The sequence below is a fragment of the Zootoca vivipara genome, chromosome 14 (assembly GCF_965207765.1).
Source record: "Zootoca vivipara chromosome 14, rZooViv2.hap1.1, whole genome shotgun sequence".
Lineage (NCBI taxonomy): Eukaryota > Metazoa > Chordata > Lepidosauria > Squamata > Lacertidae > Zootoca > Zootoca vivipara.
This window is the reverse complement of record NC_142597.1, coordinates 3,590,310-3,605,585: the sequence shown is the minus strand read 5'-3', so window position 1 is coordinate 3,605,585 and position 15,276 is coordinate 3,590,310. Positions and strand designations below refer to the sequence as shown.

Here is a 15,276-nt window from a genome sequence, read left to right as displayed (position 1 = left end):
CCCCAGCACCAGATTCCTATCAGGCAGCAGGCAGGCTGCCTGATGCAGGATACATGCCCAGTGCCTTAGCCAAACCTACTCTTTCCTGTAATCAATAACGTTGTGGCTTAATTCAACCTAAAACCAGTTTCCTGTGTCCATTCTTGTTGCCCTCCCTGCACCTGGCCCCACCCAACACTTGTGCTGGCAAGGATATAATTCTGTCTTATAAGCTGCAAGTGTTATCTGGTCTGAAATTTATTTGCCCCACTCCCCCTATGGCATTAAAAAAAAAATCCAATGCAGGCATGGAATATATAATTTCCCCTCATATAAATGACAAATTTGATACACAAATGGAGATGAAGCATCCCAGCATTGTCACAAGGTTACCAACTTTCTCTCCTTCCTGTTTAAGGTTCTCATCTGACCACCCCAAAGCTGTGTGTACTGTTGCCTTTGTAGACCACAATCTGTACTGAAATCCAAGCCTGCTGTTAACTTCGCTTGCGCTCTATTCTTGTGTTTGCTATTATTTTTTAACACTTTTTTGTGCATAAAAGCACTATCCTCTCCCTAGAGCCTGCCTGCAGTGAAGACATGGTCTGTGCAACTGCAATTATTTAGAAGAACAGATGGAGTGAGGAGCAGAAAGTCTGTTAATAGTAATAGAAATGCTACATGTTAACCTGGACAGCACACGATGACAGTCCCATGACTACACGTTCTGTTCCCACCAGCTGGGCACCAACGCAGAAGTGAGAGATTCACAACAATAGCAAAACCAAGAACCCACCTAAAGTTAGAAATCAAATTCCTTCACACTTTTCAGTCTAGGTTTCCCCCCACCCCACCCCCAGTAATCTCCTGCCTCATGGTCATTTCAAAATATTTTCATATTTAAGGTGTGGTGTTATAAATTTCAGCATGGTTGGCAGGATAGAAATTAGGCGTGAATGTGTGAGAAGGAAGTACAGGCCAATAAAGGGTAAACCAAGAATTTTATATCTCCCTCAATCACAATAATTAACTCTTAAGATTGTGCTGACATATGATATCCTGTTTCCCCTATTTTAAGACGTAGTCATAAATTAAGCCATAGCAGGATTTTTAAGCATTCAAGGAATATAAGCCATACCCCGAAAATAAGACATAGTGTAAGCAATGCTGGCCGCGGCAGGAGAAGGAGGAAAAAAAATAAGACATCCCCTGAAAATAAGCCATGGTGTTGTTGTTTTTTGAGGAAAAATAAATATGACGGTGTCTTATTTTTGGAGAAACACGGTATATAATCACTGAGCAGCAGATTTGCTTGGGCTGTGTGTGTGTGTGTGTGTGTGTGTGTTTGTAAGATGTGACTGAATCAGAGGTTGCTCCTAATGGAATCTAAAAGACAGGAAGGGACATGACACAGTGGCAGAACATCTGCTTTGCACACAGAAGGTTCAACCCCCATATCCATGTATGGTTGAGAGAGACCCCAGTCAGAAACCCCGGAAAGCCCCTGCCATTCAGTGATAGACAGGACTGAGCTAGGTGGGCCAATGTTTTGAGTCAGCATAAAGCAAATTCCTGTGTTCGTAGGTATGTCGTGAGCAACATGGAGTGTCATGGAGAAGGAATGGGAGGGGCTCAGAGAGTTGGAGCTCGAGAACCCTGGCGTGGGTCCTAGTGGGATGGGGAGGTGGAATCAGGTACCCAGGAAATATCTGCTTATGTAAAGTGCTTTACAGGGTTTGCTGAGCAGCTCACCCCAAATCATACAACTGCGCTTTATGTTATATTCGGACACGAACACTTCTGTGACAGCTCTCTGCTAAGAATATAATACAGTAATATTTAGCATTTATATAGTGCTTTAGAATGCTCAAAATGTTTCACATTTTTATGTAAATAATGTTTACAATAATCCTGCAATTTAGGCCAATTTTATTATCTCCATCCTGCAGATAGGGGAAAAGCTAATAAATGACTTGTCTGAAGACAAATTACTAATTACATTCCCCCCTCCTTTACATCAGATTTACTGTTGGGAAGCTGCTAAATTAATGCACTGGGGAGGGGCATTTACTGCATTGTTCTTCTAACTGAATTGCCCCTGCCCAAGGTGTGATTAGCTCTCTCCCCTCCCCCCTCAAAAAAGATGAGTATTCCTTTGTTCTTCTGATCTCCTTTCCCCATCCTGTAAACTAGCGATCCACGCTCTCTCCAGGCCCACATTTAACCTCCAGCACTGAGTTTCTAAGATAAAAAAACACCAGTCATTGGGTTAGCTTAGAATCCACACATTTGAAACTGGATGCCCCACTTGCAAACCAGTTTAAGCATAAAATGATTTTTAGTTTCATGTGTTAAATCTTTAGATTAGATTGTTAAAGTTTCAGAGACAGATGTGATGTCACTGCCTAATGACAGACCAGTTGGATATTATGCAAGAACAAAGCTAAGTCCATGAAGCTTATGCCATCATAAACTGGTTAGTCTTTAAGAGACTTAGTTTTTTGCTGCAAAAGGCTGTTGGCTAATCCTCTAGATTTTGTTATGAAATTATTCTGCTCATCTTTTACAATCAATCACTGTGTGTGATCAGTGAGAAGCTTAGGAACTAGTCTGTTGTGGAAACAGATTTAGAGAGCATTGAGGCTGCCCCCTCCCCCTGAGGATCTAGGCCAGAGGTCCCCAAACTTATTTGGCCTATCGCCCCATTTTTTTGGGGGGGGGACCTCAGCGCCACCCTGGAAACCTACGGTAGCTACTTTAAGCCAACAAATTAAGCTTGCTGGCTCAGTCTGATCCACCCCAGGACTGGAGCTGGCACTGGAGCCACAGCCCGCCTGCCATTGGCCAAATAGGCGTCTGCTGTGATCCACTTCCCAAAAGGGATCACCCAAGTCTGGGAAAACCCCTCTCCTCAAGCATGTCTACCAGATCCACGGGAGGCGTTGTCGCCACCCCATAATGGTGCCTGACCTTTCAGTAAGCATCATTACACCAGATGAAACCTGTCCAGACAGTTTTTCTTCTTTCTTTCTCTGCTTTTTGTAGTGAGGAACAGGCTAAAATACTTTAAATACATAATATCCATATTTTTTTACAGGAGAAGAAGTACGTTCTCATCATGGTAGATCCAGATGCCCCTAGCAGAGCGAATCCAGAATACCGTTTCTGGAGACATTGGGTTGTCGTTGGAATCAGAGTGAGTAGCATGTGTGTTTATGTTCTTACATTATTAATGAGGATGCATCAGTAGCTTTGGAAACACTGCTGAGTTCAGATACACCTGGCTCTTTCCTCCATCATTTTGGAGGAGAGGCCTGTCTACAGAGAGGTGGCCCTGTAAAGACATCATGGCCAGCGCTATACAAGTTAGTGTAGGTGGGGCTGGGGGCCACTATTGGTCTCATGGGCAGGATGAAGGGGAGATGGTGATACGTAAAATTACTCTTCTTCAGCTTTTGCTCAGTCCAGCCAAGGAGATTCTTTAAAGTTCTCATGAACCAGCTCAGGAAGTGCATGGTCCTCTTGCTCCAAAGGCATCATGTGATACTACCTTTGAACTAAAAAAAAATCAACCCTATTTGTGACTCTTACACAACTCTCTGTAAGCAGTGCTTGTTGTCTGTGATTTGTATGAAAATAGAGAAACACTTTAGATTTGTGTATATTTTGGTATATATATGGTTGAGTTTCAAACCAATGTGGCAGTGCGGTTGTAGCTTTGTTGAGGTGTGTATACACATCAACTTAGATTTGGTGAAGTTACCAGTGAACCCAGATATCTTGCCAGTATATGGCCAGTATGCTTGCAGATAATCAGTGAATTAGGTCTATATATATGATTCAACCATTTGAGGTCTTTCTGTGGTTTAGGTCTAACTGTGTTAACTCAGGTATGCCAAGTTTCAGGAACTTGCCCTCTATTCATGCAGAAAAAACTATTTCAGGTGAGATTTGTTCTGATTAAAAATAATAATAATTAAAAAGGTTAATTAATCCATCAAGACCAGGTGCTTTGTGGAGCATATTTTTATGCCATTTTGGATTACCGCTAGAGTAAAAGATCTAATGATTCCAAGTTTTTTCTAGGAATGTTGCATCCAGTGGTTCAGATTAATAAAGGTGTCGGGATAGGACAGTGTTGAGTAGAATTATCAAAACAGCAGAGAGTATCATTGGTTGTTCTCTCTGTACGTTAGAACATATCTATACCCATCAGGTGCCACAGAAAGGCACTAGACATATCAAGAGATTAATCACATCCTGGTCATCGTTTCTTTGAGCTCCTGCCATCGGGACAGAGATATAGAACAATGAAGGCGAGAATGAGCCATCTCAAGAACAGTTTCTTTCCTAGAGCAATTTTGGCTAAAAATGGAAATTCTGGACTTTGAAGTCATTTTATTTTATTTGTTTATTGTTTTGTATTGTATTGTGCTTATTAGTATTTTAATTCATGTGGAGTGTCTTATCTGAGTTGATACTGAGAAATTTCGTTCTTCCCACTAGGGGACAATGACAATAAAGATCTATTCTATTCTGTTCTACTCTGTACAGTATAACTCATTTTGTTTGATTTATGTATACTTGTTTGCTAGGAAGGCAGAATTTTCATTGTTGAATTCATTATAGTATCGCTTTATCTTCTGAAGTGAATTAAGTATCTGCAGGATTTCTAGAGATCTTAGTTCTGCTCTTTTTCTTAAGTACACGCTTTGTGTGCATTTATGTCCAGTTTTAAGATATTGTATTTCCTGAATTAGATTGGCATTTACCTTCTATTTCTCTTTTTAAATTCTCCTTTCTTTTCACTAATAGGTATGCTATGCATCACAGCTTTAAACTTGTCCCAAACCACAGAAGTTGTCTGTTCTCCCATATCATTAATCTGAAAAAATCCAGGAGTCTCTTTAAGGAATTTCTCTTTAGTAAATATATATATATTTAATATCCAAGGGTCTAATTTCCAATAGAAAGGTTTAGGTTTCTGTACTCCCCATTGTATTCATGTGATAACAGGGGCATGGTCCAAGATATTAAGAAGACCAATGTCCACATTGTGAACCTGAGAGATAATAAATGATCCAATCTGGCATAATTTTTTACCTTGCTGACATACAGTGCATGTATAGTTCCTTAGTTCTGGATTGGCTATGCACCAGTCATCAAAGTAATTGTGTTTATGTAATACAGCTGTACCTTGGTTTTCGAACAGCTTAGTTCTCGAACGTTTTTGCTCCTGAATGCCGTAATCCCGGAAGTGACTGTAACGGTTTGCGAACTGTTTTTGGAAGCCAAACATCCAACGGGGCTTCTGATTGGTTGCAGGAGCTTTGATTTTCAAATGTTTTAGAAATCGAATGGACTTCCAGAACAGATTCCGTTCAACTTCCAAGGTACGACTGTATGTTGTAGAGGGATGTTCTAAAAGGAGGCAGTTTGCATGGGTTTTGTGATAGGTGAAACGTTCTGCATTTATCAAAATAATAATTAAGTACAGGTTTTAAATCACCACCTGTCATCACCTTGTTTGCAGTAATGCAGTGCAGTGCAGTAATGGAAAAGTTTCATCCAGAAATTGTTCTTGTTGAGTATTAGCTCCATAAATTAAGCATAATGTCAGCTAGCAGTTATCTAACAGACCTTTTAGGAAGATAAATCTTTAGGGTCACTCAGTATATCTTTTAATTGAAAATCAAGTTTGAGAGAAATCCAGATTGCTGACCGCTTACTTTGTGAGGTGTCCCAATTTCTACTTTCACTTGGGAGGAAGGATTTTGTATCACTATTCTTTTTCCATTGTTTGGTATGCATCTCTTGTAAAAAAAAAGCAAGCAAGCTCTGGGTTATCTTGCTTCAAAGCTCAAATAGCTAGTCAACACACAGAATAAATGTTTTGGGATTAAATAAGGCTACAACTTTATTGGTTACAGATGTGAAGGTTTGGTCATAGGTATTGGGGTAAGCAACAGCACATATCACTCCAGCCTGGTTGCTTGCAGTGCTACGAAGGATAAAGCCAGCCACAAGGGACGTCCTATGACCTACGTCAAATTGGGGCATCCCCCAAGTAGTCCCCGTAGGAGGAGTGGTATGGACCTAGCCCACGTCAGGGCATTGGACAGGAGCCACTCATCCTGAATTCTTTTAACAGGATACCCTTACCCATGGAGGGGCAGGTGGAGGCTACAACCTCCCCTCCAGCCAAGATCTAAGCTTACCCAATGCCTGTCTACCTTACAAAGTTGTGATGATTGCTATGAGGTAGGTGAAAAACCAAATGGCTGATGCCAGTTTGCCAGATGGGAAAAATTCCTAACCAGTCCTGAAATATGGCAACCAGCATTGTCCATAGCAAGGCCATACCATCCAAAACAACCCTAAACTGCGGGAGTTAGGGTGGGAGAACGGGCACAACAAAAAGAGAGGCTGGGTAGGCCTCCAATGTACCCTGCCCAGATGGGTGGGTATAAATAATAAAGTATTATTATTATTATTATTATTATTATTATTATTATTATTATTATTATTATTATTATATCATTATCAGGCAGTTGGTCCCACGCCCAGGGGAATGCCCTCCAATTCCTGCCGCCATTGGCCAATTTGGTGCAGGAGGATGATCCAGCCTGCCATATGCCAGTTCACAATGGAGGTCTGGGGGCCCTCCTGCAAAGCCGCATAGCCAAGAAGGGGCAAATGGATTTATTGCAGTTAAAGATAGCATTATAGGGTTAATTTTAAATCATGCAACATATTCAAGGCAGCAGATCTGTTATGCATCATATTAATTTTAGTGTTGTTATCATATTCCATCAACAAAAAATAAAAATGCTCTGAATTCCTATAGGGATTAATTTCAACATTCAAACTCCACCTTCCCCCCTCCATAATCCCCCAACCTCCCCAACAGAACAATCTCTACAGCTATGGGCGAGAGCGGAATAGTCTGTCTCTTCCTTCGTGAGCCAAATGCTCATGAACTAAGGTGAAATTAGAGGACATAAACACTAACCCCCTCCTCCTTTCCCACAGAAGCAGAAAATGCTTTACATGGTTATTGTTGTGTATTGAGTCAAAGGATTTTATATCTGTATTACTATTTGCATTAGGGTAAAGTAACAGCTACTATTGGTTCATTTAAGCTGCTGTATTTGAATCCTCTGTCTTATTGGTTTCCTCCAAAAGGCAGCACTGGGATTGCCTGATATTGTTCCCTCCAAAATGTATCCCTTTCTAGCTAGTTCCCCGTCCTATAAATGTAGCTTTCCTCTCCTCAGAGCTCAGTCTTGTTTGCTTTAATAAAGACGTGTTACTAAAGAACTGTCTCCAGCATATTATGTCAAGAGAGTTGAAATCATGAACCCCACGTCACAACAGTTATATTGAAAACAAAAAAAGAGAATAATAGCCCACATATTGCCTGTTTTGGTTATAAAGCTCTTGGTCAAACTTAGAAGTTGGTAGTTTCTGTGGGACCTTAGGCAGAGAAGAAGCCATCTGTGTGTTGTCTTTTCTGTTCTTGCTGCTGCTTCTTTTTTGCAGGCGTCTTAGAATCATAGAATCATAGAGTTGGAAGAGACCACAAGGGCCATCCAGTCCAACCCCCTGCCAAGCAGGAAACACCATCAAAGCATTCTTGACATATGCCTGTCAAGCCTCTGCTTAAAGACCTCCAAAGAAGGAGACTCCACCACACTCCTTGGCAGCAAATTCCACTGCCGAACAGCTCTTACTGTCAGGAAGTTCTTCCTAATGTTTAGGTGGAATCTTCTTTCTTGTAGTTTGAATCCGTTGCTCTGTGTCCGCTTCTCTGGAGCAGCAGAAAACAATCTTTCTGCCTCCTCCATATGACATCCTTTCATATATTTGAACATGGCTATCATATCACCCCTTAACCTTCTCTTCTCCAGGCTAAACATACCCAGCTCCCTAAGCCGTTCCTCATAAGGCATCGTTTCCAGGCCTTTGACCATTTTGGTTGCCCTCTTCTGGACACATTCCAGCTTGTCAGTATCCTTCTTGAACTGCGGTGCCCAAAACTGGACACAGTACTCCAGATGAGGTCTGACCAGAGCAGAATACAGTGGTACTATTACTTCCCTTGATCTGGATGTTATACTCCTATTGAAGTCTTCTTCATCTTGTTTTTTTCTCTCCCCCCCCCATTTGCTGCCAGTCTCCTCCTTCCACTTCTGGGTCTTCCTGTCCACTGCCTACGCCTCCCAGTTGCTTTTCTTCATTTAGTTGCAAGTCCCAGTTGATTTAATAATTTTTTAGCTTCCATTTTTGTGGAGGCAACTTTGGTTTGTTTGGCCTTTTCTTTTGTCCAGAGTTTTAGTTGTTTATATCTCTGCTTGATACTTGTAAATATTTGTAGTCCTCAATAAAATTAAAAAACAAAACCGTAAGTTGCTGGGTTGTATGCTGATTGCCATTTCATATACTGTACTGGTGAAGTTCACATTGATTGTAGGAGAATTATGTTTCTTCCAGAATATCTGTGCCCCAAACATCTTTACCTTTGGGGGGTTTGAAGGTTAAGCACATGCCGGTAATTGCAGAGTAAATGAATATAGCATTTGGCACAGATTCTTCTCTGTAATGTGGGAGTGGAGCTTCATCAGAAATGCTCTGTATGAGAAAAGTAAGTTACAAGCGTGTCCCTGTTTGCTTCTGTGAAATATTGGAGTATATCTGTTCTTTTCATGTGGCCAAGGGATTTCATTTAAGGTGTCAACATTTATCAGGAGAGGTTCAACTACATATTGGAACCTTAGGTTTGTGTGTTTAAAGTGGTTTTAAGCACACTAGTTTAACAACTCCACTTTAAAAATGGAATTTGGAAAGAGATGGGGAAATAAATGCAAAAGTCTAGGATAAACAAATGACTAATGGGAAGTTGTGTAATACCCCACAAGCAAATGAATGCAAGATTGATGCTCATTGCCCCATAAACTCAGAAGAAAAGCTCAGTAAAGACTGGCTATTGTCTAATTCAGGCATCCCCAAACTTTGGCCCTCCAGATGTTTTGGCCTACAACTCCCATGATCCCTAGCTAACAGGACCAGTGGTTAGGGAAGATGGGAATTGTAGTCCAAAACATCTGGAGGGCCAAAGTTTGGGGGTGTCTGGTCTAATTACTGTGTATTATTATTACTGTTATTAATATTTACATTTGTTAGTCAATTTGTACCAAAAAAGTCTCAGAGCAACTTAACATGATATTGTACAACAGATTAAAAGCTATTAAAACTAGAAAAAATTTAAATACAGTCGTACCTCGGTTTACGAACCACTCGGGTTGCGAACAGTTCGGGTTACGAACTCCGCACCCCCGGAAGTGTTTTCGGCGCGTGCATGCGAAAATCGCAAAAAACACGCTTTGCGCATGCGCAGAAATGGCGCTCGGTTTGCGACCTTTTCGGGTTACGAACTGCGACCCGGAACAGATCGTGTTTGTAACCCGAGGTACTACTGTAATGTATAATGCAACGCATAAACTTTGTGCAAACAAATTGGGATGAATGCTGAATGAATTAAGAGATCGTGTAGGGAGGAGTCCTTCGTGCTTTTAAATGTTAGTAATCATAGTTCTGTACTAGAGTAGTATGAACTTTAATTCAGGAATGTTTCTTAAATGCCAGGGAATCATGGGGGGGGGGGCGCAGAGGGAAAGCTGTTACTATTTATTTCCACAAATACATTGCATTGTCTCTAACTCTGCTTTCCATGAGTTACCCGCTTCAGATAAAGCCATCTACAAAAGCAGCTTCTTCATGCCTTCTTGTATTTTGTAATTTGTTGAAAAGTTTAGCTGTTTTCAGCTCTGATTCGATCTAATAGTCTTGATAATAAAGCCTAATTAAGATATCAATTAATTTGCAACCTGTATTTAAAAAGAAATATCTAGTTGTTCTCTATTCTTCACTGAAATTACTGCCAAGGGCTTTTTGTACAGATACCTTAATTGGACTTTTTATTGTTAATGGGAATATTGAGCAAATTAAAATTGGATATTAATACTTTCCATGATTTTCATAATTGGCTGAAGAAATAAAACATTCAGAATAATTGTAGCAGCTTGTGTACAGTTTTACTCCCATACAAATTCTTTCACAGGAATCCTTACACATTCCTGAACAATGAGGTCTTGAAAGTCTCTCATTAATTTTAATATTTATTAATTTATTAATCACAAAAAGCTGGAGCTAGCATTCTTCCTTCTGTGTGCAGATCTTTCCAGTGTTACTAATTATTGTAATTAAAAGTAACTTTTAAGGCAAGAAAGAAAGTCTGAAATCCAACACAATTCTCTGGAAAGGATGTGTGCTCAAATGACATACATGGTGCGGTTTCAGATAGCAGTGTAGAGGAAGTTCTGTTTTCTTCATAGCTACAACACTTATAATTGTGAGGAAGAAAGACATAACTTTTGCATCGTAGTAACATTTTTAGGAAATCATGAACAGAGAGATGGGGGAGATTGACACTTGTGGGGATGTAAGGAAACAGTGATTTCCACCCCGTGCTGTTTGTTGGAATCATCACTTTGCTTTCTTACTACAGCTTGGCTTCTGCTAAACCCTACCTTGTTCACCTCACTATCTGCTATGGCCAAATTATGCATTTGATTATATAATGAATTTTTGTGCATTTCAGTTGATGCACTTCAAAAACAATGCAGAAAACAACATAATTATATACATAATGTTTGCAGACTTAAATTTTTGAATTGTAACCTACCCTGGGACCTTTGGTTGAAGGGCGGGTGATAAATTAGAATAATAATAGTAATACATTTAAAAATGATACTGCGCATACCGTATTTGCATGTGTGATTTCTGTTCCACACCCCAAACATTTAAACATGCAATTTCCATTCCTGTTTCCTTGTCTGATTGAATTCTCCTACATCCATATACACTGGTATGAGATACAATAAATTTATGGTGTTGAATTGTGCCTTTCCAACTGTGATTACCGGATCTTCTGGGAGCCAGATTTTAAAAATCAAATCACTGAGCTATCTCTGAGTGGAATCAATGTAACTGTTTTTCTACTAAACCAGGGGGGCTTTTTGTGGATGTCTCCAGATCTGTCTAATGCATCCATGTATCTGGCAATGTTTTGTTGATTATTATTTTCCATAGCCATGGCAGTGTGAGGGCCTAACGGCACTTTATATTAATACCCATAGCTGCCAAGTTATCCCTTTTTTACAGGGATTTTTCCTTATGCTGAATAGGCTTCCTCGCAAGAAAAGGGAAAACTTGGCAGCTATGTTAATACCCTGTTTCCCCTCTTTTAAGACGTAGCCATAAAATAAGCCATAGCAGGATTTTTAAGCATTCAAGGAATATAAGCCATACCCCGAAAATAAGACATAGTGATAGGCGCAGCAGCAATGCCGGCTGCGGCAGGAGGAGGAGGAGGGAAAAAATAAGACATCCCCTGAAAATAAGCCATAGTGTTTTGTTTTTAGTGAAAATAAATATAAGACGGTATCTTATTTTCAGAGAAACACGGTACTATGGCATGCAGCTATGTCCCTTGATTTTAAAGTCATAGGCATAGGCAAGGGGGAAGTGATTTCTTCAGGACCTCAATGGGTGTGGAGGTTTAACCCTTTCCAGCTGCAATCCTGATGAAAAAAACCCATGCTGCAATTAGCAATTCTACTTTACCAATGTTATTCTATTGCTAATTGCAGTGGGGAGAGGGATTTTCATCAGGCTTGCAGCTGGGGATGAAAGGGTTAAATCCCCTCTCTCCAGACACTGCAATTCCAATGGAAATCTATCAGAAACAGCCTGTAAAAACAAATTCTCTACCATTGCTGCAAATTATTGAGTATGCAGCTATGCTCAGAATTGGGAAATTCCCTTTGCCATAGGTTCTTCCACACGGAGAAAAGCAGTTGCTACAGGGGGAAGATTCTGATAACTGACATCATGTAAACAGGAGACCTGTGTATGTCTGAAGAAGGATATCACTCTTAAATTCTGTCATTCTGCCATTGCCTTATGTATTTTCTGGATGGGGAAACCTGTGACCCTCCATTAGGGTTGCCAGACTCAATAGAGGACAGGACTTCTGTGCCTTTAATTGCCCTGCTCTCTTTTGAGTCTGGAAACCTTAAAGAGAAACCAGCAGAGCCTTTGTTTAATTTCCAGGCAAAGGGTCTGCTGGTTTCTCTTTAAGGTTTCCAGACTCAAAAGAGAGCAGGGCAATTAAAGGCACAGAAGTCCTGTCCTCTATTGAGTCTGGCAACCCTACCCTCCATGTGTTGTTGTACTCCAACTCCCATCAGCCCCAGTGAGTATGGCCAGTGGTCAGAGATGACTGGAGTCCAACAACATCTGAAGGACCACAGGTTCCCAACCCATCATGTAGACAATAGAGGTGAGGTGAAACCCTAATGAGAAAGATAAGACTTGGCTCAGTAGCACCCACTTGTTCATGACATTTTGTGCCCTGCCCTACTCTGGCACTTCCCCAAGCCTCTTCATGGTGAATTCAGTCTTGCTGTAGGGTTTCAGCCAGAACCTTCACCCATCATGTTGTAAATTTTAGCAGCCTAATCTGTTGAGCACCTTCTGTTACACAATTCACCATTCATTGCTTATCATCACTGATGACTCTGTTTCTTGAATTGTCAGAAAGAGGGTGCTTTAACTCCAAAATAATGTATATATTTTTAAAATGTTGCTACAAAGTGGAATAATATCTTTTGATGACTGTTTTTAAAGCCCTTTAGGTGTTCATGGTAATTTGCAGTGTAAAATTATTTAGAGATAAGAGCCAAATTAGCTCTTAAAGGCGGGAGGTCGATATGTCCCGTTATCCATGCAAGCAGTGTTTAAATATAATCAGCCTTTACTCTAATGCAGCATAATTGTTCATTTGAAATAGCTTTTTTTATTCCATTCAATGAGTCATTAAAATATTCAAAAGATAATGCAGTGAATTAGAAATAAATTTATCACATTATCCTGCATATACTGAAGAGTATCAGGTAACTAGGCAGAGACTGAACTGGTGTACATAGAGTAAATCCAGTAAATAATGCACTGTTGTTTTAAAAATCAGTAGGTAGAATAAAAGTGTAAAGAGAGGAAAAATTGTTTCCTCAAATTCTGTTTGGGGGAATAAGTGTGAGAATGACAGTAAATCTGCAAACCTTTGCTGTTCTCATTTTAATATATATTAGAATAGTACTTTGTAGTTACAAATGATTATAAAAAACAACTCTGTCAGAGAAGAATTCCTAGATAATTCCTTCTTGTGATATAGTGAAAGGGGGAGGGGGAAAGAACACTCTAACTGTGATTACCAGCAGAATGCAATAAACTATTTGCTCTAACAACAGAATTTGATGTCTGGGAAAACAGTACTACCAGCCAGCTCTTGGGTGTACATCCTTCTATGCGGGTGAGATAGCAGGGCAGACCAGTAGTCTGGCCTACATAAGGGCCTGGACTTACATCAAGCATAAATTTGGGCAGTTGGGAACAGAAGCCAGTCAATTTCATTCCTACAGGGTCACATTTCTTCTCTTCCATCTTACTTTTGCTAAGTAACAAAAGAGAGTGCTCTGGAGATTTGGTCCCCATATTCCCCTATATAAATGGCTAGGTAGGCTTCTCACCCGCATAGAAGGATGTACACCCAAGAGCTGGCTGGTAGTAGTACCACATGAATCTATGTTTACTTCTGCTATTGCTGAGTTTAAGCACTATTTTCACTGCAGGATATTTCTTTGACACATCTAGTGTGGGCATGGGGTCCCAACTGTGCCCATCCTGGGGCACAGGCAAGCTGCCCTCTCTCTTAGCGCTCCAGGTGTTCTCATTAAGGAGGCTTTGATGCCTGAAGGTGAAGCAGCAGGGACGGCAAGGGAAACAATCTGTTCAGCGAGGAGCATGGTACAAAGACAGCTGTTCCTTCTGTGCAGTACGGCAGCAGTGTGAAATGCATGCCCCAGTAGGATGTTAGGCTAGCAAGCTGCTTCTGTGACATGAAGAGTATGGCTGTTTTCATCAGCAATGATCTCTTAATCCTCTTTGTGTATATGTTTCTGTCTTGGACATGTGTGAAGTTGTGCAGAGGGAGGGACAAATTACAGCACCCTTCTGTGAAAGGACCAGGCCTCTCATCCCTTGAGGATTTTGCAAGCAGTTTCTTATTGTTGCTTGACATTGTCAGTGAATTTCCTCTCATTGGCTGATGAAAAGGTTCTGGGTGGCAAGTGTCACCATAGAAACAAGTGCTAACTTAAGCAAACAAGAGCTTTATTAACATTAAGAGTAGTAGAGTATATCAGAAATTATTGGAATTGAGTTATAAGTTTGCTGGAGGGGGAATTCAGCTAGACCTACTTACTGCTCTTTTGGGGTGGGGAGTGAGAGAGAAGGAAGGGGGTGCTTGTGTGCGTAGTGGGTTATCTCCTGAAGTGCTGCATGGGATTCTTACATTACTCTTCTTTCCAGACTACCTGGTTAGTGGACATTTCCACATGTGATTTGCGCTGCCCTTGTTCTTTGATTCCTGCACTGACAGTCAATGAGATGGAGGCTTTTGCTGACCACAGCATTAGGGATTGTCAGTATGAATCACCAGTTAGCTGGTTCCCTCTCCCTATAGCATGCAATCTCCTTGTGTGTTGGTATTCTGGGATGTCATTTGCACATTCTGCCTGCCAGAGCTCTGCCATTGCGAGGCCAAAACACATAGTAAGAAATAAGGTCTGGGTTATTTCAGTTATCGGGTGTCTCATACAAGGAGTACAGTATTAAAAATCTTCAATTGCTCAGCGCTTCCTTCATCACACCCTAAAAGTATATTAATGGAGAATGCTTTATGTAGTAATCTGATGCACACTTAACCTGGAATAGGTACCATGGAACATGGTGGTAGAGAGGCAGCAACTTTTGAGAGCTTCCCAGACCAGATGCTTTCTGCCCCACTACACACGGTCGTTTGCTTGTTCTAATTCTTCATGTTTCTGGAGAGGTTCCAGAGCAGTGCCACAGCATAGGGCAGGCACCCCCAAACTGCGTCCCTCCAGATGTTTTGGCCTACAACTCCCATGATCCCTAGCTAACAGGACCAGTGGTCAGAGATGGTGGGAATTGTAGTCCAAAACATCTGGAGGGCCAAAGTTTGGGGATGCCTGGCATAGGGCATCATGTTGCTCTGAAGACACTTCTCGGGGGGGGGGGGAGGATGTGTTTTAAAAGTATGGTGTGAATGTGACCTACTTCATCCGCACTCTACTGAGATGACTACAGTGTTCA

The 15,276-nt window shown here is 40.9% G+C and overlaps 1 protein-coding gene across 3 annotated transcripts in view; it reads left to right on the top strand.

Moving 5' to 3' along the window:
* PEBP4 (phosphatidylethanolamine binding protein 4) overlaps positions 1-15,276 on the top strand; it is a 251,323-nt gene that overhangs the window by 88,514 nt on the left and 147,533 nt on the right. For 2 of the 3 annotated variants that reach the window (XM_035139114.3, XM_088657825.1), the window contains exon 4: positions 3,077-3,175. The exons of the other annotated variant lie outside the window; for it this stretch is intronic. In XM_035139114.3, coding sequence (XP_034995005.1) covers positions 3,077-3,175 — 99 coding nt within the window. The remainder of the gene's footprint in view (positions 1-3,076; positions 3,176-15,276) is intronic. 3 annotated transcript variants of the gene reach the window in all.